This window comes from Scylla paramamosain, chromosome 14, assembly GCF_035594125.1.
Source record: "Scylla paramamosain isolate STU-SP2022 chromosome 14, ASM3559412v1, whole genome shotgun sequence".
Lineage (NCBI taxonomy): Eukaryota > Metazoa > Arthropoda > Malacostraca > Decapoda > Portunidae > Scylla > Scylla paramamosain.
In genome coordinates, this window is record NC_087164.1 from 321391 (window position 1) to 347777 (window position 26387).

The following is a 26387-nucleotide window of genomic DNA, read 5'->3' on the forward strand; positions in this document are numbered from 1 at the left end:
CGTTAACTCAAATCGATGCATTTCCTCACGTCACTTACACTGTAGACTTTGACATGTTAATAGAGACGTGTCCTTTCATTCCTCGAGGAGTGACGCCTGCCTGCCTCCCGCTCCAGCACGGCAGGTAAAGAAAACGAGAGTCTGTTCCCCGCCTCCCTTGGGACAACTTTTGCAGCCACGCAGGATTACAGACTGGCAGATTGGAAAGTTCTGCATTAATTTTACCGAATCTCGTAATCTCTTGGTAAATTGGAAACGGCGAGCAACAAGCGACTTTTCCTGGTTATACATCACGATTCAAGATTACGACCTTAAATGTGACTTTATCAATGCACCTTATATTTACATGTGATAGAGTAGTCAGGCGTGGAGGGAAAGGCGCCTGAAGTGTGTGGACAGTGTGAAGACCAGTGCCAAGAAATGCAGGGATTTTGGAAGTCGGAGAAAATCGGTGATGTTAATGTGTTGATGGTAGAAGATTAATGGGAAACTTTTTGGTGGTGCAAGTCAGATGGAAAATTTTTAAAAGGTGGAAAAAATTATGGAAGTTTCCGTGATGGAAGAAAGATAAGGAGTGACTGGCGGCTGGTCAGTGTTGGTGTCTTCACTCCATGGAGAGAGTTCTGAAAGTTGATAAAATAAAGACACGTATAAAAAAAAGTATAGAAGAATGAAAGCAGCGTTAGTTAAAGAGCGGAAAGTTTTCATCACATCACTGGTTCACTTCAGGCTGAAACACAAGCAAGGGCAAACAGTTACATCGAAAACAAGCCACCAGCCAGGGACGCTCAGTGCAAACTCGATAACAGACAATACCTGCCATGAAATTACCTCGTGCCGCCGCCGCCCTTCATGCCTCAGGACGCAGCATTACGAGCTGATAGTGTAAAAAAAATGCAGATAGGAATCCAAAGGGCTTTCAGATATACAAGTCTACGGACAGTGCTCTGTGATCAAATTTACAGATCCCTTGCAAGTCTGATGGCGAAATTTAAACATACACTAATACTCGCGCGTGTGGACTTGTCATTAGTATATATGAGGAATGAGCACTGCAACAACTTTCATAGTTGAACAATTATTGATAGACCATTGCGAGATTCAGCAGTGCAATACACACAAGAACGCACCCCACCATCCACTGGGAACACAGGCAACACACACACTCAAGAACCATCCTACCTACGCCGCAGGCACGCAGTGAACTGTTACTAACACTGACGGGACAAAAAACACCAATGTACTTTTCCTGACAAAGTTTTCTTGACTTTAGTCGTTTAGTGGACAGAGGAGAGGGAGATAAGACCCAAAACAAAAGACGAAGGGAGAAAGGCATGGAGAGAGAGAGAGAGAGAGAGAGAGAGAGAGAGAGAGAGAGAGAGAGAGAGAGAGAGAGAGAGAGAGAGAGAGAGAGAGAGAGAGAGAGAGAGAGAGAGGATCATCCTCTGAATAGGTTTTCTCGCCACCAGTTTCTTAAAGAAGGCCAGTGGGAAGCTCGGCAAGGACTACACGTGAGGACAGAATGGGAGCAGTGAAAGGCAGAGAGGTAGTTAGACTGGCCAATGATGATGATCTCGAAATTTTCTTCCTTTCTTCACCATTTTCTTAATCCTTTTCCTCCGGAGCATCTTCTCCCCAATTATTTACGTTTTGACGCTCATACTTAAGCTAGTGTCTTAAATAACTCTGTAGCTTGAAAATACAAAACTTGACCTCTTAGTCTCTCATTTCGTATCTATGTGTCCATGCAGACAGTCTTCCAGTGCTGTGAATGTTAACAGGGAGTGCAGCACAGTGAGGGCTTAATGAGACCTACGGGCAAACTCAGTAAGAAGAAACAACAGAAAGGCAGGAAAGTGGAGAGGCCAATGATGCCGCCCTCTGAGAATTAGTCCCTCCATTCGTTCCGTGATGAGACCCAGGGGCGAGGCTACCAAAGACTTTCACCGCCTAAGTCAGGAAGGGACACGACGAGGAAACTGGAGAGGCTGATGATGACTCGCTCTCAGAACCAATCCCTCTTTTGGTTTTATAAATAGATCCTAGAGGCACACACACACACTGACACACACACACACACACACACACACACACACACACACACACACACACACACACACACACACACACACACACACACACACACACACACACACACACTAATTATAGTGACGTTTACAAGCAACAAAATCACGCAGGAACTTTGCTTCTCACTCATGCATGTAAACGAGGAAGCTCTCAGTAAAGTGATGGTTATTTGGGATGCTGAGGGTGTAATATGGTTATGAAAGGACTGTTACACGAGGCATTAAGGGAGGAACTGGTTGAGTAAGTGGTATAGAGAAGGTAGGTAGGCTGGAGATTACATTATACCAGAAAACGATTTTATTCAATGTAAGGACACACACATAAGCATGAAACAGTCTTTTACAGTACAGCAATAGATACACTGTGCTCAGATGAAATGCTAATGATGATACATTCAATATATTCACGATAACCTCCAGCATCATTGCGTCACATACTATAACTGTTTTGATGGACTAATGCTTACATAGCTGCACCATACGTATTCATTCTTCTGGATAGCGTAGTACGGTACATTACCTAATCCTTTCACTGCTGCGATCTTCCTTTGTTAACTTTGAAACCGGTGTGAAAAAAATGTTTGCATGGATACACAAAGAGAGAGAGAGAGAGAGAGAGAGAGAGAGAGAGAGAGAGAGAGAGAGAGAGAGAGAGTTAATTAACTTAGCTACAGGACAATTTGAGTCAGTAGCACATAAGTGTCTAAAAACTGATGATTGGATACGGGAAAATAGTTGTGTAGTAGTGAAAGGGTTGATATCAAGAGTAATGCTAATTTGTCACGTAGTTTATATCATCTACTACTCACTGGAATCCCACTATTAACATTCCTGATTCAGTATAACGTACAGCACCATTACTTCACCTACAACCTGTGCATTACGAGTACTATCAGTGTCTTAACCTCTGCATATTATCGGTTATTACGCAACAATGCACCTCACACATGATGCAGGATAACATGCAGCACAGTCACGCTACTTACTGTCACTGGCGCCTTACCAGTTATCAGTAACTACTTAACAACACATCACAGAGCACAAGAACTTGAGGAGGGAAGCGAAAAAAAAAACAAGGAAAGACTGCAATTTATTGGAAGACGGAAGGCGAAAATAGGAGCCTAATTTACTGAGGGTGTAGCTATAAAGGCAAGGAGATAGATGAGAGAGAAGGAAAGGGTAGACGAAAATGAAAGGTCACTGCAGGAAGACCAAAGGAAGGGAAACAAGGAAGAAAGGGAAGGGAAAGCTGGAAGACAGACCTTTCCGTGCTGAGATATGGTTAATTATGCTGTAAGTTCTTGTTATCTCACGGAACTGTAATTTACCTCTTGCCGGGTCTCTCTCTCTCTCTCTCTCTCTCTCTCTCTCTCTCTCTCTCTCTCTCTCTCTCTCTCTCTCTCTCTCTCTCTCTCTCTCTCTCTCTCTCTCTCTCTCTCTCTCTCTCTCTCTCTCTCTCTCTCTCTCTCTCTCTCTCTCTCTCTCTCTCTCTCTCTCTCTCTCTCTCTCTCTATATATATATATATATATATATATATATATATATATATATATATATATATATATGCTGTGTGTGAGGAAGAGAAGGAAATGGGAGAAGAAAGGAAGAGGAATGTGATGAAGATGAAGCGGAGAAGGAGGAGGAGGAGAAGGAGGAGGAGAAGGAGGAGAAGCAGAAAGGAAAGGAAAAACAGGAAAATGGGATGAAGATGAAGAGGAGAGTGAGGCGGTGGAGGAGTAGGAGGAAGATGGGGGTAAGGAAGGAAGAAGAATGTGTTGAAGAAGGAGAGGAGAAGGAGAGAATGACTGTTGTGATGGACGCTGCATGCGTGATCATGCCAAGTGTTGTGGTTGTGAGCTCTTACCTGCCTCGTGCATCACTGAGGGACGCTTCATGAGGTGGACAGGCCCTTCATCTCCTACTGCTGTTCTCGCTCAGTACCACCACCACCACCACCACCATCAAGGTCACACCTGCTACACCTGCACAGTGCGTGTTGGTGGAGCGTCAGCCCACGCTCCCTACACACACAGACATGCCAGTATTCTATAACGCTTTGCTCTCTCACCACGAGTATTTTCCAAGGTCACAGAGATGATTAGCAGGGTTGTCAAAATGTTTCTCTTGTTAAGGCACTCAGCAAGGTTAGTTTACCCAAATAAATCATTTTCTGCGATGAATTGTAATGAGAGAAAACACGATATGTAGAATTTAATAGTGCACTTACTTTCACTCCGTGATGAATTTAAAGCCCTTTAAAGCGCATTTAAGCGCTATTGGTAGTGGATCACGCGTCATTTAAAGGTCCCGTTATCATTGTAAAATAACTCTTTCCTGAATTTTTCCGTGAGAAGACACAATTATGTATTTTCTCGATTGTATTCGTAATTTATAGTGCATGACCGATCCTCGATAACCTGATTGTGGTGGCCTGGCTGTCGAGGCCCCGAGGCATTGGCGCGAGAGGCAGGTTGACGAGAAGGACTACCTATCTTTGTCCCTCTTTTCCCGTCATTTCCCTGCACCCTGCCACCCTTGACTATATGTCAAGATAGCCTTCTCAAAGAAGAAGTTGATGCAAAAGGCAAGAAAGCAAAAGAAAAGAGAGAACAATTTGAGACAATTTCAAGCCTCTCACAGCAGTGACGCTGCTCCCATCACCAACGCCGCCTCAACACCTGTTGGGTGTTATTTCTACTGCTGCTGCTTCTTCTGCAACCGCTTCTACTGGTGTTGCCCCTGCTACTGTTACTGCAGTTTGTCATGCCATTGCTACCGTGCTAGTGTTGGAACACAACTTTGGATACCTGGCATCAAGTCTCTTACTCCATCTCGGATTTCCCACATCACACCACACACTACATGCACTGATCAATAAACACAAGGAAATGCTGAGAAATGCAGTATGCAACAGAAAAAAAAAACAGAAGAGAAAGATAGAAGCAGGTGAAGAGTACGAGGCAGGTGCACACTGAAAAGCTGGCAATAACGAATGAGGTGGCTCCTCATGACACCCCCACCATGAGTGCAAAATATTTTTTTTACAAAAAAGGTGACCAGTGGCCTTCAGAATGAAACATTGTACCACATACTAATGTAGAATACAATGAATTATGAGAGAGCAAGATTTGTTGGAAAAAAAAAAACTGCACACAAAAAGATTAAAGGGCGACAAAGTAAGGAAACTTCAAATGCTCGTATCTCAAAAGTGCATTGCCTTAACTTCAAAATTCCTGAGATTGGAAAGTTTTTAATCGATCTTAAATCTGTTTGCAGTTTTGGACAGGGAAGTAAAACAGCAACATTTGATAGTTAGATTTTTCTTCTAGATTGTATTGGTTGGTCACAAGGAGGATGGAAACATTAAAAAATAGTAGAGAATGAGTACATTAATACAAAATTCATAAGTACTATTATTTTTCGAATCCATGGATTGTCTAACTTGGAAAAGTAGAGGAATGTTCATTCCTTAATTCCATATAAAGAAAACTAAAATCGGATTAAAAACACAGAAACTCATCCCATTTTAAATGGGTAGTAAATTTACATAAAAAGTGATTTTTTTTTCCTTTAAGACGTCTTGATATTGTAGGTGAATGATCAGTGAAATACTGCACTCAGTCCATAGAAAAATTCATGAAGATTGGTGTACTCGTAATATGACACATTGACCTCGTTGAGTATAGAAATCTTGTTCATTTGTCACTAGAAACGTAAAAAGACCTTTAAAAACCTTTGTGACTTTAACTTAAGACTCTTTGAATGTAGTGAGGATGTGGTGCAGCAGTGTTTCAGAATACGGTCCACAGACACAGACACACAGACACACACACAGCACAAGCATCACTCCACGGTCCCTTCATACCCGTCACTCCCTTCCATTTGTCACGTCGCAGCAGGACGAGGAACATGACCACCATTCCGAGCCTTCCAGAGAGAGACTCGCTCCCTCTTTCCTTTCAGCGTCCCCTCATCTTTAGTCTGCTTGGCCATGGCTGGCTAGATTTTGGCTAGACAGACTCACACTCCCTTGGCGTCCTGCATTTCCGATATTTTCCGGTAAAAACACGCTACTTTTGTTCGGATAACCTCCCTTGAGAGTCGTGATGCTGGGTATTCATCTTGAGTAAGAGGGGAAATGGGACGATGTATCTTTCTTCTCTCTCTCTCTCTCTCTCTCTCTCTCTCTCTCTCTCTCTCTCTCTCTCTCTCTCTCTCTCTCTCTCTCTCTCTCTCTCTCTCTCTCTCTCTCTCTCTCTCTCTCTCTCTCTTTCCTTTGCCAGCAGCAATGCGCGCTATACATGAACGTGTTAGTTAAGTTAATTTTTCTTGCTTCTCTCCCTCATGCCGCTCTCTCGTGTTGTCGTATGGGAAAGGAAGGAAATCAGTGAAATGGTAAACAGGGAGGCTGGGGAAGGAATGCATGACTGAGGGGAAGGAAAAGATGATCCGTGGACGTGTGGGTGAGTCAGTGTGGGAAAGATGGGGTGACATGAATGGAAAGTGGACCAAACAGAAATAGAAAAAGAAACCGGATGAAAGTATTTTTTGAACCGCACACGAGAGAGAGAGAGAGAGAGAGAGAGAGAGAGAGAGAGAGAGAGAGAGAGAGAGAGAGAGAGAGAGAGAGAGAGAGAAAAAAGAGAGAGAGAGAGTTTTTGTGGTCGTGTCTCGCAGTATAGCGGTGGGATGCCGCGGCCTTTCAGCTCCTCCTCCGTGGTGGGTTGTCTTTGTGCTCACGAGACCGAGTTGCGGAGAAGGAGACAGGAAGGCAGATAAGAAAGAGAGAGAAAAATGGTAGCACGGGGAACATGAGCCAAGAGAGAGAGAGAGAGAGAGAGAGAGAGAGAGAGAGAGAGAGAGAAACCGGATATCTGGTGAAAAAAAAAATTGCAAGTTGGTGTTTTGTGTTTTCATTTAGTGTTTGGATCTTTGTTCGCTCTTCCGCTTAATTTTCTCTTTGGTGTTTTTTTTTTCTTTGTTGTTGTTATTTTTCAAAGCTCGCTCGCTCTCTTGCTCGCTCACTCCCTTACTCACTCTTACTCACTCACGCTTACTCACTCACTCATACTCAAACGCACGTCAACAGAAAGGAAAAAAGAAAATGCCTGCACTGACTATTATAACTCAGTAGCCACTGTTACTCACCACACTCCCTCTTCTGTCATTGCTTCTCACCAGCCAGAAGGCCGTTCTCAAATAACTCATTCCATGAAAAAGAAGAAAAATGTTGTAGCAAACCTAAGCTGTTACTGAGCAGCTCGTCATGTTCATTATTATTCGTTGAAGATTGTGAACGGAAGTAGATCTTCACATTCTTTGATATTTAATGTTATTCTTATCTTATTCACTCATTCACCCACTTACTCCTTCACACTCATTCACCCACTCACTCATTCACTCACAAATTCTCCCTCACGGACACACCATTTGGTCTACACCCACTCCAACTCAATGCTTTAATTTACAACCTCACTCACTTAAGTACACTCATTTCCACCCTCACTTCTACTTAACCTCTACAGTCTCACTAATCACCACCACCACCACCACCACCACCACCACCACGAGTACCTACCCCAGCTCACCACTCCCTCTCCCTCTCTCCACCCCAGGCAAGTTCATGACCCGGTGGTGCCTCTTCTGCATGCTGTGGCTGGTGACAGACTACATGCACGTCTACTCGCTTCGGATCCTCGACTGCACTGACGTCATGGCTCTTTACTCTGCCCACGTCTCCTTCGTGTTCCTCCTCTCGTGGATGATCCTGCATGACCAGTTTGTCGGCGTCAGGGTGAGTAGACTGACTGGGCGGGAGGGTGTTGATGGGCGTCTGTGGTATGTGATGTGGTCTGTGCTGCTGCTGTGTCGTGTATGGAAACTGTTGGTCTTGGTCTTCTCCGTGAGCTGGAGTGACTGTTGTTGGTGTATTATGTCTTGATCACTGCTGTTGCTCTTTTCTTTATGTATGTGTTTCTTTTTTTTTTTTTCTTTTTTTAGATGTTGGGTGTTTCTTTTTAGATAACTAAACTGATAAAAAAAATAACACCTCAATGTGTGTGTGTGTGTGTGTGTGTGTGTGTGTGTGTGTGTGTGTGTTTTATGTAAAAATGCATTATTTCCAAATTGTAGGCATTAGGATGAAAAAAAAAAAGTGAGTTTAGTTCTTTACCTGAGCTGCGGCTTATTTGTTTTGACTTCTTTCTTTAACGTTCTTCCATAATCATCCTCTTCTTCACTGTTTTCTAGATGCTATCTTTTTTTTTTTTAATTACGAGTAAGTTTTGAATCAGTTAATATTCTCCATGGTTCACCTTTAATTTCAGTATTTTCCATGTACCTTTATTCATTTTTTCTTATAGTTTATTCGCTCATTCATTCATTTAATCATTAGTATGGCGAACTAATTACTCAGTCGAAGATCAGTTACTCAAGTTATTCAGTCAGTCAGTCACCTAGTTATTCAGTCAACCAGTCAGTCAGTCAGTCAGCCACTCAGCCAGTCACTAAGTCAGTCATTGAGCCACTCAGTCAGTCAATCAGCCATCAGCCAACCAGTCAATCAGTCCGTCATTCAGTCACTCAGCACCGCAGCTCACATTGATTGCCTTGCACGTACTGTTGCCTCTCACTGTCCGTACCTTACCGCCTTTAGCAGCAGCATACAGTTTGTGGCCTTCCTTCATCACGGGGACACACCCTTACATGACCCACAAGCCCCAGTGACCAGACAACCTTTATCTTTCACCAGGAGTATATTAACCAACAGCAATTACTGACACAAGCCTTACACACCTCTGCACTGCTCCCTCGCGACAGCCAACCCCAAAATGCGCCTTGTGTGGAGTAATGAGTTGATGAGTCTTGTAGGCACGAGTTGACTTATACTAGTAGAGGTTATACGTTCGACTATTTTGGCTTCTCCTCAAGGTCACTGTAATATGGTTCAAGTTTAAACAGTAATTTGGAAAGGCAACAAAGAGAGTGATGCAATTTTTTAAGCCTTTTAGTGCCTGTGTTCTTCTATTATTGCGTGTTAAAATCGTCTGGGGTTATTTCAGTGCAAGGACACGCGTCATATTTTTATCAGCTGTCAGAGTGTAGACTGTAGTGTGATCGTGCGTGTGATGTCTGTACTCGAGGAAGTGGAGGAAGGGATGGAAGGTTGAGAGAAACACTGATGGGAGTATTGCAAAAGATACATCAAGAAAACACTATGAAGGTACATACAGGCTACGAGGAAATGCCGACAAAGGGAAGGGTGAGGCAAGGCGGCACTCTCCTAACCTGTCCACGGTAGTATTACAGGAAGCTTTAAAGAATGAAAAATGAAAGAATTATGATACATGAAGAATTGCTAAATATTTAAATACATGAATAACCTTATGATGTCTGGAGGGTCTTGTCATGAATCTCGGAGCGTGTCAACTCAGGGGTATTATTCTTAGTTACTGTATAGTGCAACAAAATTATTTGTGTGTCTATCTCACTCAAAATAAACACCTATAATGTTTATTTTTGTCGTTTGTTAAGTTTACAATTGTGCTTAATGATGTTTTCCATTTTCCTGCGACTTAAATTATTTCAAGAGAGTGGAATTAAATAATCTCTGGAACTAAGTCTGCAAGCTCTTTTATATTAACTTTTCAGAGAACAGCTTTTTTTTTTATGCTTAGGTAATAAATACAATGTAGCTCTTTTGTCTACTAAGGTCCGTATTCTCAAACATTCACCGCTCCGTCTCACCTATACTCATGTGTTTCTAGTGGAAGTTATTGTTTTCAGGAGCGTTTCCAATGACGCTAGTATTAATGTAACAAAGACTCCATCATCAAGCTTACAAAACACTCGTAATGAGAGAACAAAGCACTCAAGAATACGAGAAAATAATACAGTTGTCTTGGTGTTGATCTCATGTCATTCAGTTATTGCAGTCACTAACCTTTGCTGCCGGTATACAGTCTCTGTGTACAATCTAAACAGCACATGACCATCCTCGTTTGACCCTTCTTCCTTCGCGTCCATCGGTGGAGTGGAGCGTCGGCACGGATGTTGCCAGTGTTGAATCGCTGTTCAGTGTTCCGGTCACGTCTTATCCTCGGTTAGGGGGAAACTTTTATCTCAATGGTGTGGTATTGGTGGTGGATGAGGAAAAGAGAGAGAGAGAGAGAGAGAGAGAGAGGAAGGGTAGGATAAGATGGAGGGGAGAAGAGGAGATTAAGAGTGAAGGAGGATGTAAGGAAAAAGAAGGAAAAGGGAAGGGCACGAGATGTGGAAGATACTGAATGTGGTACTGAAGGAAGAGATGAAGAGTCACGTTAACATGAAAAGAAAAGAAGGACACTACAGCCTGCCATCTTTCATCCCTACTACTGTATTCCATCCTTTCACCCAAACTAGTCTTTATTCTTCTAAACCTTTTACATAAGAACATAAGAAATAAGGGAAGCTGCAAGAAGCGACCAGGCTTACACGTGGCAGTCCCTGTATGAAACACTCCTACCTATTTCCACCTATCATCCCCATCCATAAACTTGTCTAATCTTCTCTTAAAGCTCTCTAGTGTCCTAGCACTAACTACATGATTACTGAGTCCGTTCCACTCATCTACCACTCTATTCGAGAACCAATTTTTTCCTATCTCCTTCCTAAACCTAAATTTTTCAAGCTTGAACCCGTTATTTCTTGTTCTACCCTGGTTGCTGATTCTAAGAATTTTCCTTACATCTCCCTTGTTATAACCCTTATACCACTTAAAGACCTCTATCAGGTCCCCTCTTAACCTACGTCTCTCTAGAGAATGTAAATTTAACCGCTTCAACCTCGCTTCGTAAGGAATACTCCTCATCCCCTGTATCCTTTTAGTCATTCTCCTCTGTACTGATTCTAATAGACCTATATCTTTCCTGTAATGTGGGGACCAGAACTGCACAGCGTAGTCTAGATGAGGTCTGACCAGCGCCAAGTATAACTTTAATATTACCTCCGGCCTTCTACTTTTAACACTCCTAAAAATGAATCCTAGTACCCTATTTGCCTTGTTTCTGGCTTCTATGCATTGTTTCCCTAGACGGAGTTCAGAGCTAACTATAACTCCTAAATCTTTCTCGTACCCTGTACCTACCAGAGTTTGGGTGTTTAATGTGTACCTATTGTGTGGGTTTCCTCTACCTACGCTAAGCACTTTGCATTTATTGATATTAAATTGCATTTGCCATCTTTTTTTTTTTTTTTTTTTTATGTAGGAAGGACACTGGCCAAGGACAACAAAAATCTAATAAAAAAAATGCCCACTGAAATGCCAGTCCCTAAAAGGGTCAAAGCAGTGGTCAAAAATTGGTGGATAAGTGTCTTGAAACCTCCCTCTTGAAGGAATTCAAGTCATAGGAAGGTGGAAATACAGAAGCAGGCAAGGAGTTCCAGAGTTTACCAGAGAAAGGGATGAATGATTGAGAATACTGGTTAACTCTTGCGTTAGAGAGGTGGACAGAATAGGAGTGAGAGAAAGAAGAAAGTCTTGTGCAGCGAGGCCGCGGAAGGAGGGGAGGCATGCAGTAAGCAAGATCAGAAGAGCAGTTAGCATGAAAATAGCGGTAGAAGACAGCAAGAGATGCAACATTGCGGCGGTGAGAGAGAGGCTGAAGACAGTCAGTTAGAGGAGAGGAGTTGATGAGACGAAAAGCTTTTGATTCCACCCTGTCTAGAACAGCAGTATGAGTGGAACCCCCCCAGACATGTGAAGCATACTCCATACATGGACGGATAAGGCCCTTGTACAGAGTTAGCAGCTGGGGGGGTGAGAAAAACTGGCGGAGACGTCTCAGAACACCTAACTTCATAGAAGCTGTTTTAGCTAGAGATGAGATGTGAAGTTTCCAGTTCAGATTATAAGTAAAGGACAGACCGAGGATGTTCAGTGTAGAAGAGGGGGACAGTTGAGTGTCATTGAAGAAGAGGGGATAGTTGTCTGGAAGATTGTGTCGAGTTGATAGATGGAGGAATTGAGTTTTTGAGGCATTGAACAATACCAAGTTTGCTCTGCCCCAATCAGAAATTTTAGAAAGATCAGAAGTCAGGCGTTCTGTGGCTTCCCTGCGTGATATGTTTACCTCCTGAAGGGTTGGACGTCTATGAAAAGACGTGGAAAAGTGCAGGGTGGTATCATCAGCATAGGAGTGGATAGGACAAGAAGTTTGGTTTAGAAGATCATTAATGAATAATAAGAAGAGAGTGGGTGACAGGACAGAACCCTGAGGAACACCACTGTTAATAGATTTAGGAGAAGAACAGTGACCGTCTACCACAGCAGCAATAGAACGGTCAGAAAGGAAACTTGAGATGAAGTTACAGAGAGAAGGATAGAAACCGTAGGAGGGTAGTTTGGAGATCAAAGCTTTGTGCCAGACTCTATCAAAAGCTTTTGATATGTCCAAGGCAACAGCAAAAGTTTCACCAAAGTCTCTAAAAGAGGATGACCAAGACTCAGTAAGGAAAGCCAGAAGATCACCAGTAGAGCGGCCTTGACGGAACCCATACTGGCGATCAGATAGAAGGTTGTGAAGTGATATATGTTTAAGAATCTTCCTGTTGAGGATAGATTCAAAAACTTTAGATAAGCAGGAAATTAAAGCAATAGGACGGTAGTTTGAGGGATTAGAGCGGTCACCCTTTTTAGGAACAGGTTGAATGTAGGCAAACTTCCAGCAAGAAGGAAAGGTAGATGTTGACAGACAGAGCTGAAAGAGTTTGACTGGGCAAGGTGCAAGCACGGAGGCACAGTTTCGGAGAACAATAGGAGGGACCCCATCAGGTCCATAAGCCTTCTGAGGGTTTAGGCCAGCGAGGGCATGGAAAACATCATTACGAAGAATTTTAATACGAGGCATGAAGTAGTCAGAGGGTGGAGGAGAGGGAGGAACAAGCCCAGAATCGTCCAAGGTAGAGTTTTTAGCAAAGGTTTGAGCAAAGAGTTCAGCTTTAGAAATAGATGTGATAGCAGTGGTGCCATCTGGTTGAAGTAGAGAAGGGAAAGAAGAAGAAGCAAAGTTATTGGAGATATTTTTGGCTAGATGCCAGAAATCACGAGGGGAGTTAGATCTTGAAAGGTTTTGACATTTTCTGTTAATGAAGGAGTTTTTGGCTAGTTGGAGAACAGACTTGGCATGGTTCCGGGCAGAAATATAAAGTGCGTGAGATTCTGGTGAAGGAAGGCTTAAGTACCTTTTGTGGGCCACCTCTCTATCATGTATAGCACGAGAACAAGCTGTGTTAAACCAAGGTTTAGAAGGTTTAGGACGAGAAAAAGAGTGAGGAATGTACGCCTCCATGCCAGACACTATCACCTCTGTTATGCGCTCAGCACACAAAGACGGGTCTCTGACACGGAAGCAGTAGTCATTCCAAGGAAAATCAGCAAAATACCGCCTCAGGTCCCCCCAACTAGCAGAGGCAAAACGCCAGAGGCACCTTCGCTTAGGGGGATCCTGAGGAGGGATTGGAGTGATAGGACAAGATAAAGATATGAGATTGTGATCGGAGGAGCCCAACGGAGAAGAAAGGGTGACAGCATAAGCAGAAGGATTAGAGGTCAGGAAAAGGTCAAGAATGTTGGGCGTATCTCCAAGACGGTCAGGAATACGAGTAGGGTGTTGCACCAATTGCTCTAGGTCATGGAGGATAGCAAAGTTGTAGGCTAGTTCACCAGGATGGTCAGTGAAGGGAGAGGAAAGCCAAAGCTGGTGGTGAACATTGAAGTCTCCAAGAATGGAGATCTCTGCAAAAGGGAAGAGGGTCAGAATGTGCTCCACTTTGGAAGTTAAGTAGTCAAAGAATTTCTTATAGTCAGAGGAGTTAGGAGAGAGGTATACAGCACAGATAAATTTAGTATGAGAATGACTCTGTAGTCGTAGCCAGATGGTGGAAAACTCGGAAGATTCAAGAGCGTGGGCACGAGAGCAGGTTAAGTCATTGCGCACATAAACGCAGCATCCAGCTTTGGATCGAAAATGAGGATAGAGAAAGTAGGAGGGAACAGAAAAGGGGCTACTGTCAGTTGCCTCAGACACCTGAGTTTCAGTGAGGAAAAGAAGATGAGGTTTAGAAGAGGAGAGGTGGTGTTCTACAGATTGAAAATTAGATCTTAGACCGCGAATGTTGCAGAAGTTAATGAAGAAAAAGTTGAGGGGGGTGTCAAGACACTTAGGGTCGTCGACGGAAAGGCAGTCCGACCTGGGGACATTTATGGTCCCCTCCCCAGATGGGGACTCCGAGGCTGGTGTAGGAGTCGCCATGATTTTAAAATTTTTTGAGTGAAGGGTGTGTGTGTTATTAGGTGCTTGTAGTGAATGAATGTGTCCATTCATTCATTCTATCTAAGTCTGTCTGCAAGGCGATGGCATCCGCTTCTGACCTAATTAATCTACCTATCTTTGTGTCATCCGCAAACTTACTAACATCGCTATTAATTCCACTATCCAAGTCATTGATATATATTAGAAATAATAATGGCCCTAATACTGAACCCTGTGGCACCCCACTAATGACATGACCCCACTCGGATTTCGAGCCGTTTATTAGCACTCTCTGTCGCCTGTTACCAAGCCATGACCCTATCCAACCTAACACCTTCCCATCTATCCCGTGCGCCCTAACCTTTCTCAGGAGCCTTTGATGGGGCACCTTGTCGAATGCTTTACTAAAGTCCAGATATAAGATATCATAACTATCACCATTATCTACTGCCTCGTACACCTTACTGTAAAAACTTAACAAGTTTGTCAGGCAAGACTTCCCCTTCGTGAAGCCATGCTGTGACTGATTTATCAAGTTATGTTTGTCTAAATGTTCCCTAATGTTCCTGGCTATTATTGACTCTAACATTTTACCTACAACTGAAGTTAAGCTGACAGGTCTATAATTAGACGCTAAAGTTTTATCCCCTTTCTTAAAGATGGGTACTACATTAGCCTGCCTCCACATTTCTGGTACCTCACCCGACTCCAGTGATTTCCTAAAGACAGAAACTAACGGCTCACTAATAATCTTTTTACATTCCTTCAGTACTCTGGGATATATTTCATCAGGTCCTGGTGACTTGAACTTTTTTAGCCTATCTATCTCCTGCTCCACTATCTCCCTAGTTATGGAAATATCCGTCAGCTTCTCATTCTCATCTGCTCTAAACACCTGTTCACTATCTGGCATATCCTGCATGTTTTCCTGAGTGAAGACAGTTAAAAAATAATCATTCAGAAGTTTACTAATCTCCTCCCCAGAACTAACCAGCTCCCCATCTGCTGCCTTTAATGGACCTACAGTATCCTTATTTTTCGTCCTGTATACCTGATAAAATCCCTTGGGGTCCGTCTTCGCCTGGCTGGCTACCTTTAATTCATAATTTTCCTTAGCTTTCCTCGTTAACTTCCTGACTGTTCTAACTAATTCATTATACTGTGTCCTTAAAACTTCCTCACCTGCCTTTAATCTCTTATATATACTTCTCTTACGCCCTATATAATGCTTTAACCTAGCAGTCATCCATTTAGGGTCATTTTTTTGTGATCTTATTGTTTTATACGGGATATTTGCTAATTGACCTGTATGAACTTTATCTACGAAATATTTATACAATTCATCTACATTTACTTCACCTAAACCCCTCATCTCGTTCCCTACCATCCTCTCCCCTCCCTCATCAACTCGCCTCGACCTTACCTCTCTCATTTCAGCATGACCTGAAATTCCAACATACTCAAGCCTATCTCCCCCCTTCCTCTTTCCTCCTCCCTTCTGGAGCCTCACCTCACCTCCCTCATCCTGCCTTATCTCTCTGAACTCCGTCCCTGACCTGACCTCACCCTGCATCCCTTGCCAGTCCACTCCTTGGAGGTACCTTTTTAATTCTTCAAAATCTGCTCTCCTAAAGTCAGGTATATCACTCCTGTCTATACCCTTTAGTTAGTTAAGGATTACACATTAATAAGAGCATGAGGAGAAAGGGAGGGCAAGGAGGAGGAGTAGGAAGAAAAAAAATACAGAATATGTGGAGACAGAAAGGAAGTTAAAGGAAGTTACATGCTCTTGCCTCTTGATAATTCACATGTGTACCCATTTTCTTTGACCTGGTTGTGGAAGAGGAAGAGGAAAAGGAGAAACACAAAGGAATACTAAGGAAGAGTAAGCATCTGTACATAAGCTGATCCTTAAGGAGCCGTTTGTATGTGAAAAACTACACTACCTGATCCACAGACGCAGGATAACAAAGGGCGAAGGAGGAGGAGGAGGAGGTGTTAATGGTGAGTGTTGTGGTAATGGTGGTGGTGTTAAGAGCCAGAAACTGGAAGACGCAATACTCGTAAAAAAAAGAATGGCTAATAAGAGAAGCGTGGATAGACACAAGAAACAAGAGGAGGAGGAAGAAGAAGAACAAACGGGGTATAAGAAAGAAGATGATGACGAGGATAGAGATAAAAAATAACATGAGCAGGAGAGGGAAGAAGAAACGGAGTATAATGAAGAGGAAGATGACAAAGGTAGAAACAAGAAATAAGGGGAAGAGGATTAGGAAGAAGAAACGTGGTATAAGAAAGAGGAGGATGACAAATATATAGACAAGAAATAACAAGAGAAAGAGGAACCTTGAAGAATGATGTGTGTTTTGCTGGACACGGCTACTCCCACGCCTGTGTTTTTGTGAGACAGAAAGAGGTGGAGAGAGGCGGTGGGAAGGACAAGATAGGTGTAGGATTTTTTTATTTTGTTTTCTTTTAGAGCAGCACTAGTTTAAGTACCTACGTATTTGTATTGATTTTGCACATGTTGTCCTTGCTGTTATTGCTGCTGCTGATGATGATGATTATAGTGATAATGATAATACTCGTATAATGTACTATGGGCTTCAGAGGCGGTGTTGCATTATATTTATTTATCTTTTTTTTATTTTATTTATTTATTTATTTATTTATTTATCTATTTATTTATTTATTTATTTTTTGGGAGGGGGCCGGATGGAATAATGCAAACAGGTCTAGCAGACTGATGAATTGGCATTTACTTTGACAGAGTAGGTTGTGGTGGTGGTGGTGGTGGTGGTGATGGTGGATGTGGCGGAAGCAACAATGATGGCCAAGGACAGAAAAAAAAAGGATAGCAAGTTTGATAGTGCTCGGTAACTAATGACAAGGAGCCCTACAGGAGGACAAGAGGAAGGGAGAGAAGATGAAAGAAAGAGAATCGAAGAGAAAGAATAGGAAAGACTGGGAAGGGTTTAGCATCGTACTTAGACACAGACTTAACACAGACGCCTTTGTTCGATATTGTTCAATCGTTCACAATGTTGGACTGAAAAAAAAATAAGTAAAATAAAAAGTAAACGCACCGAGGAAAATACACATAAGAAAATAAAGATGAGCACATTATCAGAGGACTTGTATTATATTTGTACCGATATACTACAAAAAAAAAAAAAAAATCAAAGGATAAAAATGTACATTGATATGCTTTATGGCTAAACACAACCAGCTCCCTTGTTTAAGTGTATCGCAGAGAGAGAGAGAGAGAGAGAGAGAGAGAGAGAGAGAGAGAGAGAGAGAGAGAGAGAGAGAGCTACGTATTAACAATGAGCACAAGTGTCTTTGAGCAGGAAAGTGATAATTTCCATGGAGAGTCCCGCATGAGATGAGATGAGAGGGAAGAGCGGCAGCAGACCATGAAGCAGCGAATATTGACAAGTGGCATTAATAAAAACACACGTCTTGCTCTTCTTTCCCCTTCGCTTGATCACGTTTGGCTCAACACTCGGGTCTTGCTTGGCTGTCTTCCTTTTGTTCCGTTGGTGTCTCGGTAATGATGAGGAGGGAATTACACGCTACGCCAAACAATGGTGGAAGTAGTAGCAGCAGCAGCAGCAGCAGCAGCAGCAGTAGTAGTAGTAGTAGTTGTAGTAGTAGTAGTAGTAGTAGTAGTAGTAGTAGTAGTAGGAGCAATGATAATAATAATAATAGTAATAATCTGTCTATATCTATTAATCTAGGCCGGCATCACACACTCTTAGACCCTGCTGTAAGCGAACAGTCTCGTAAACATAATAATAATAATAATAACAATAATAATAATAATAATAACAATAATAATAATAACAATAATAATAATAATAATAATAATGAGGAAGATGATGCAAAACAATAGTAATGACCTTGATGTTTACTTTATTCTTACTAGCTGGTGATTGCATGGAGTTCGGATATTGTTAGTAGTAGTGAATGGATTGACAGTGAACGCGTCAAGATAACAGTGTGTGTGTGTGTGTGTAAAGACGGCTCCCTACTTAATGAATCAGTTTCCCTACCTATATTTCTAACAAAAGTGCCAAAAGAAATGTTTTCACGATATGGTGTATCGTGAAACATTTCTGCCCGCACCCCGACTATTTTCAAGAGGCTGTAGTTGAAATTACACGAGTTTTAAGAGTGTTTCTGTGGTTATAGTGACACATTGGTAAGGCTCTACAGCATCAACGGGAGGAGCAGTCTTGAAAACCCGGATAATTATCTCTGTGGCCTTTGAAAATAGTCTGGTGAGAGAGCAAAGCTTTTCAGAATACAGGCACATAACCTTGCTTCATGAAAAATAAGTGCATTCATGATACCTGAGACTGCCTTGTTACATTCCCCCAATGTCTGTAATGGATCTTTTTTTTTTATCTCGTAGCATTAGCCTGTCTCTCATTGGTGAAAACAGCCACGCTACATGTAATGCGTTATTTCATTAGCCTCAAGTCGTTATTTCAAGTCTACATAAGCCTCAATAAATACGAGAGCTGTTGTGTTGGCCTGCTTCCCGTCTGCCAATCAGAGCGTTCTATTTGTCCCTTTTACTTTTTACTCTTCGTACAGCTCATTTATCCCTCATTTGTCCTTACTTCTTGCCCCACAGTGTATTGGTAAGTGTCTTCTACTGCTAATATAACCGTGATTCTATTATTTTGTATCATTACAAGTAGTATTGCGAGAGTGGCTCTGTTCTTAGTGACAATTACCTCAGCATAGCCTCCACCAATCAGCACCAAGTATTCAAGTCACGTGATACTCTCTCCTCGCCGTCTCCTCAGCCATTCGCCCTGCGCCCGCTGACGTGATGGGTCTCCGGTTGTGTTACGGCGGTGAAGTGGTGTTGCGTCTGTCCTTGGCGGGCATGTTGTGGTGGACTGCGGTGTGGAGGGAGAGGTGGATGTGAGTATGGCTGGCCTGTTGGTGGATAGGGAGGAGTGGATAGTGGAAGAGAGATGTGGAGAGTAGGATGGTGGAAGGGGAAGGTGGAGGTGGCTATGGCGGACATGACTGGGTTGAGGTGGTGGTTGTGGTGGTGTTTGGTATGGTTGGAATGGTTGTAGAGGGTGTTGGTAGTGATGGTGAACGTGACTGGCTTACTCGTATGTTAAAGGTGGTTGTGGTTGTTGGGGATGGTGGTGGTTGTGTGACAGTGGTGGGTGCAGCGCACGCAACGATGTTGTGGTTGCTGGGTGTGGTTGAGGATTGCGATGGTGGTGGTGGTGGTGGAGGTGGTAGGTGGCGGTGGTCGTAGTCGGAGCGGGCTAATTGGTGTTGGTGGTGGTGTTAAAAGGTGTTTATCGGACGGGGTGGAAGTTGTGGTGGTGGTGATGATACGATTATCAGGGATGAGAGAGAGAGAGAGAGAGAGAGAGTGTGTGTGTGTGTGTGTGTGTGTGTGTGTGTACTCCTATAATCAGCAAATTGCAGTCACTCGTTCGCTTGTTTCACCTCCCTGTTTCAGGCCTTCTCTCCTCTTCCCTCCCTCTCCGCTCCCTTCCTAGCCTGCCCGCCACCCTCTCCCCGCTTTTCCCTGCCTGTCCTCCCCTGCTCCTCGTGTCCCAGGTGAGTGTTGCCTTATTTGAGTCAATGTATAATGTTTTTTTATTTGAGATTGAAGCTCCACACGTAATGAAAGGTAGTAATCTGCGGTTTTGAATACTATTATTGGACTATTTATGTAAACTTACAATAGAAAATTAATTTTATTAGGAAATGTGTGTATATTTAAACAATTTCATCAATACAATGACCTGTATGATGTGACGTCAGTGAGAGAGAGAGAGAGAGAGAGAGAGAGAGAGAGAGAGAGAGAGAGAGAGAGAGAGAGAGAGAGAGAGAGAGAGAGAGAGAGAGATTGACAGCAAACGAAGCAATATTTTAAATTTCCTGACTCTGATGATGAAAGTTATATGATTGAGGTTGCAGTTAAGTAAGTTGAGAAGCTGAGCAGATAAATATGAGTACACCACCTGTCTGTCTGTCCGTCTTTCAGTCAGTCAGTCAGTCGGTTGATGGGGGACTGGTGGAGAGACCACTCTGTGTCTGTCTATTCGTCTTTCAATCAGTCAGTCAGTCTGTTGATGGAGGAATGGTGGAGAGACCAATATGTATCTGTCTGTCCGTCTCTCAATCAGTCAGTCAGTCTGTTGATGGAGGAATGGTGGAGAGACCAATATGTATCTGTCTGTTCGTCTTTCAATCACACAGTCAGTCAGTCTGTTGATGGAGGAATGGTGGAGAGACCAATATGTATCTGTCTGTTCGTCTTTCAATCACACAGTCAGTCAGTCAGTCTGTTGATGGATGACTGGTGGAGAGAGCAATCTGTCTGTCTGTCCGTCTTTCAATCACTTAGTCAGTCAGTCAGTCAGTTGATGGAGGACTGGTGGAGAGAGCAATCTGTGTCTGTCTGTCTACGTGATGCTTCCCTCCGCCGTTTCATTACGTAGACAAAATACATGAAAGGGAAATATTGGTTTTATGGACAGGTGTGGTGGTTGTGGTGATGGTGGCGCCATTAGCAGTATTCAGGTGTCATACCTGTAACGTAATAAGGAATGAAGGCAGGACGTATGCGATGGCAGCTTGAAGGTAACAATTGGTGATGAAAGGTAAGGTGGTGGTTGGTGGTGGTGGTGGCAGGGGCTGTGAGGGCTGCCTGTTACCACCACCTTCACTATCCCAAGCGCACATCTCTGGCTGACCCTTCGCTCCCCCGTTCTTTCCCTGCCCTTAATTCATCCCTCTCTCTCTCTCTCTCTCTCTCTCTCTCTCTCTCTCTCTCTCTCTCTCTCTCTCTCTCTCTCTCTCTGGATTTAGCCGGCTATTCTCTCAGCCTCATCCTTCACGTACTGCTTCCCTCCCTCTCTCAACCATTCATCCTGACTCACTCCCATTGTTTCCTCAAGTCTCTCTCTCATCCCTCATTCATCCTTTTATTCTTATGCTTCCATCATTCACTCTTCCTCTCCTTCCTCATTCCTGTCCCTCTGATATTCACTCACCCTCAACCATCTCATCTACTTTCACCCCCATTCCTCCCTCATCCCTTCCCATATGGTTTTCTTCCCCATCTCCCCTTCTCTCTCTCTCTCTCTCTCTCTCTCTCTCTCTCTCTCTCTCTCTCTCTCTCTCTCTCTCTCTCTCTCTCTCTCTCTCTCTCTCTCTGCAGACGAGTGCAGTTGTGTTTTGAGTCAGTTTTTCTAATGTTTGTGAAGTGGTTGGCGTGGGTGGCAATTTTTTTTTTTTTTTTTTTTTTTGTGGTGTAACGCTGTGCTCTACGTGAGAGTGATAGTGTTTGGTGTAGCGCTGTACTCTATGTGAGAGTGATAGTGTTTGGTGTAGCGCTGTGCTCTATGTGAGAGTGATAGTGTTTGGTGTAACGCTGTGCTCTATGTGAGAGTGATAGAGGTGAGAGTGATAGAGGTTAACGGAAAAGAGTTCTTCACACCTGTGTTTGTAGGTTTTTTTTTTTTATTGATCTTTTTTTTTTGTTTTTTGTTGTGATTGCTATTAATTTTATCTTTTTTTTATTGAAATATGTGAGTGTGAATGCAGCACAATATATAAAGGTGTGCATTCCAGAGTGGAAGGAAGGCGTGCACAGGGTAGAGTGCACAGGATGCAGTGCCTTGTTTTTTATCACCAGACCTTGATTGATTGAAGCAAATTAAAAAAAAAAATTATATATATATATATATATATATATATATATATATATATATATATATATATATATATATATATATATATATATATATATATATATATATATATATATATATATATATATACATCACAATATGTTGAAAAGCAGATGTAGATTAATTTAGTTACTCCGATTGGTTTTGTACATAAGCTTAAAACAATTCATGATTTCACCCTTAATTACCCGGGGGGGAGGGGGGAAGGCGGGTGAAAACAATTTTTGTTATATTTCGACTTACTTTTAGATCAAAACCAGTGTTTAACTGTTTGAAATAAATAAAATACTAATGCAAAAGATATCTAATGCAGACACATTGACTATTTCCTAGATTTACGGGAAAAATATTTATCCTATTTTTCGTATGTAAATTTGAAAAAATAGTTAGACCTAAAATTTCGTACTTTCTAATGTTGTACGCAGCAAAAGAACCGTAGATATTCATTGGAGACTGAGGAAGAACGGGTATGTCAAAAAAAAAAAAAAAAAAAAAAACGGAAAAAAAAGTCGTCTCGCGGCGGGCGAAACCGTGGAATTTCATAACAGAAGACCTCATTACATAAGGGAATTTTTTTTATCAAAACGTTACGTATATAAAAAATAGGAAAAAAAAATGTAGAAAATAAAAAAGAAAAAAAATTCATATCCGGATCGTACAACGACACCTTTGATGCAAAACATGTTTGCGCGCCTGACGTTGTTAAGACACACAACACACACTTCCCTTGAGAAAAGATGGTAGCCTTCACGAGTGTCTTACTATTTCTTTGCAGAGCCCCTCTTCTTGATGACGACGCGTACACTGTCAGCTACACTTTGCAGTGTCTCACTTAAATTTTTCTCTATCTTTGTATATCCATTTCAGATAAATTGTTATCTTTCCAAGGGTTGAGGAGAACATGGTCGTAGTTCAAGTGAAGCCACTACAGCCACTCCCTGACAAGCCTTCCACACCGGTGAGTGTTGTTCAAGCATGTATTAGTATTGCTAATTCCTTATTTCCTAGAGTATCTACCACTATATAATGGAAATGTCTTTCCAACACAAATAACGTCAGGCAAAAATAAACTCTACACTAACTAAGTGATGAAAAACGTAGTAGCATCATCCGCTGCACCAAACAATACAGCAGCGAAGTGACAGTGCCAGGACTTGAACCAACACCTGCCTGCCTCACTGACACCTGCCGTGGTGCCAGGGAGTGCCGAGGCCTGTGCTGCCACCACGCTGAGAGAGGGAGAAAGAGAAGAGCATCAGAGAGGAATGACCGTGGAAGGAAGGATGGTGTGTTAGGTGACTGGTTCAGACAGTGACAGTGGACAGAAGAAATGCTGGAGAAAGATTAGACCACAGGTGGTTCGTGTTGTAGTTGTTCAAGGTTTGGAAGAAAACATTTTTTTCTAGACAGACAGTGGCAGCAGACACACAAGAGAGGATGGTGTGGTGGACAAGAGGATGCAGGGAGACGGCAGACAGAATGGAAGCTACAGATAAAAGAAGAGCAGGTCAAGCCATGGCAGCAGACAGACACATAGACAGACAGATTGGATAAGAAAGAAGTATTATTTAGTGAGGTAAGGAACTGTACAACCCTTCACAATGCTGACTACTTGATAGCAGAGGTGGTTCATGTTGGTTCAGTATTTGGTTTGAAGCTGTTACGTGAAAAGAAAAGTCTGAGGAACGAGAGGTTGTATTGTCACTTGTCAACAAAGTGGCAGAGTATTGCTATAACAATACAGGCAGCTGGTACAGCCAAAGCTGTACCAGCTGCCTGAGTGTGTCATGTCCATTGTGTACTTACAGTCACCTTTGTCATGTCTACGCTAGTGGAGGAGAGGGAGGAACAAACCTTGAATCGTCCAAGGTTAGAGTTTTTAGCAAAGGTTTGAGCGAAGAGTTCAGGTTTAGAGATAGATGTGATAGCAGTGGTGCCATCTGGTTGAGATAAAGGAGGGAAAGAAGAAGAAGCAAAGTTATATTATACATGTTTTTGGGTAAGTGCCAGAAGTCACGAGGGGAGTTAGATCTTGAAAGGTTTTGACACTTTCTGTTAATGAAGGAGTTTTTGGCTAGTTGGAGAACAGACTTGGCATGGTTTCGGGCAGAAATATAAAGTGCATGGGATTCTGGTGATGGAAGGCTTAAGCAACTTTTGTTGGCCACCTCTCTATCATGTATAGCACGAGAACAAGCTTTGTTAAACCAAGTTTTGGAAGGTTTAGGTCGAGAAAAAAGAGTGAGCAATGTACGCCTCCATGACAGACACTATCACCTCTTATGCACTCGGCACACAGAGACGGTCTCTGTCACGGAAGCAGCAGTCATTTTCCAAGGAAAATCAGCAAAATACCTCCCTAGGTTCCTCCAACTAGCAGAGGCAAAACGCCAGTGGCACCTTCCCTTAGGGGGGATCATGAGGAGGGATTCGAGCGATAGGACAAGATACAGATATGAGATTGTGATCGGAGAGCCCAACGGAGAAGAGAGGGTAACAGCATAACCAGAAGGATTAGAGGTCAGGAAAAGGTCAAGAATGTTGGGCCTATCTCCAAGACGGTCAGGAATACGAATAAGGTGTTGCACCAATTGCTTTAGGTCGTGGAGAACAGAAAAGTCGAACTGTCCCTTCACCAGTCAGCAGGATACAAAAAACAATGCAGTATTTTGTTGAGTAATCAAAGTAATGAAATGTAAATGATACAAAATGTAAGTACTGATTCAGTGTCACACTCCACCATGGCAAAGACTGTTGGCTGAGTTAATTCAGGTTGTATTAGTGAGACTCTACTCAATGTTGTTAATTAAGGCAGGTGTAAGAAAATAGTTAAAAATGTATCATAGTACAAAACAATGACTTCAAAATGTAAACACATCTTTAACAAGTAGACTTGAATGGTCATTAAGTAGTACAGCAGACCCTTCCTACAGTAAATTCACTATTATTTGTGTAGACTGGCCTTATTTGTCTCTCATCATTTTACTTTTCTCATTATTCTGTCTTGGAGTGGCTTTATGTTATCTCTATTATTGTGACTTTCTCTCATTATGTTGCTGATGTTGTCTACTCTCATCATCTGACGGACTGCTGCTCACCTTCACAGGTCTGGGCGGTTTGGAAGTCTCACTACAAACAGAAGACCCGTTCACTTGAAGGACACAGTTGGAGTCGGACACAAGATCCAAGAGGGAGTCATTTTAAACGAGAGCTTCAGGCAGAAAATTCGAGTGGATTTTCATCTCTAAAAATAACTTATCCATATTTTGAACCTTCTCTATCTTGAAAAATAACTCCAGATATTATGACTCTAGCTGGAAGTTGACCTGAGCAATGTAGGGTTTGCTGCTGTGAGATTACCAAGGCACAAGTGTCTGGGATTTAAAGATGATGGATATGTATCCTGTGTGCTGCTGTGTTGGGAGGAGAGGAGCAGCAGCAGTCGTGGGGCTCTGCTGCTGCTGTCACTGGTGCAGCTGTTCACTCCTGCAGCTACCTTCCCTCAACATACTGTGTCTTCCCTCACCTGCAATGAACAACTATGAACAATACTTCTCCTGCGATGAGGAACAGTGAATAACACCTCTCTCTCTCTCTCTCTCTCTCTCTCTCTCTCTCTCTCTCTCTCTCTCTCTCTCTCTCTCTCCACAGTATGTTTACAAACCCACAGTGACTCTCCACAGCCCCTCACCAACAATTGTCTCCTTCACACACACACACACACAAATGCTAGAATCTTGTAGTGTCTACAATAAGGAATGGAACAAAAATCGACAAGCCAAATTTTCTTCCAGCCTGCGTGAATGTAGTGAGGCTCAATGTGTGTGTGTACAAGTGAAGAATATATATTAGATGCATGACTCAAAAATATGAGCTTACACAAAAATGCAGGACACAACTTGGTGAGTGAGTCAAAGGTGAGTCAAAATGCTCAACTTTGAATTAACTTAAAACAAAAAGTAACTAAATAAAAACACTATAAAAAAAATAATCTCATCAATGAACACTGAAAGAAAAATTTATATACACTAACACAAAATAAATAAATAAATAAATGAACTAAGTAAAGCAAATTAATCTGAACGCTAACACACAAACCAACATAGTCGTATATTTTTAAACACTACGGTGAAGAAAGATAATGAAGCTTTAACATTGAGTGAAAGAGAAATTTGTGGTCTTCCTAAAGCTCTCTCTCTCTCTCTCTCTCTCTCTCTCTCTCTCTCTCTCTCTCTCTCTCTCTCTCTCTCTCTCTCTCTCTCTCTCT

At 42.4% G+C, this 26387-nt stretch overlaps 1 protein-coding gene across 4 annotated transcripts in view; it reads left to right on the top strand.

The window, feature by feature from the left end:
* The window catches only part of LOC135106724 (uncharacterized), a 66521-nt gene extending 40763 nt beyond the window's left edge, over positions 1-25758 (top strand). Inside the window, exons 1-5 of one of the 4 annotated variants that reach the window (XR_010271442.1) lie at positions 18299-19316; positions 19879-19979; positions 22988-23078; positions 23531-23696; positions 25227-25758. Coding sequence is in view for 1 of the 4 variants with exons in the window: in XM_064015981.1 (XP_063872051.1) it covers positions 7704-7797 (94 nt within the window). In the remaining 3 variants the exon portion in view is untranslated. Of the gene's footprint in view, positions 1-7703; positions 7883-18298; positions 19317-19348; positions 19980-22987; positions 23079-23530; positions 23697-25226 lie in introns of those variants that run through there. The other 3 variants (XM_064015981.1, XR_010271443.1, XR_010271441.1) reach the window with 3 other exon arrangements.
* The last annotated feature ends 629 nt before the right edge of the window (positions 25759-26387 follow it).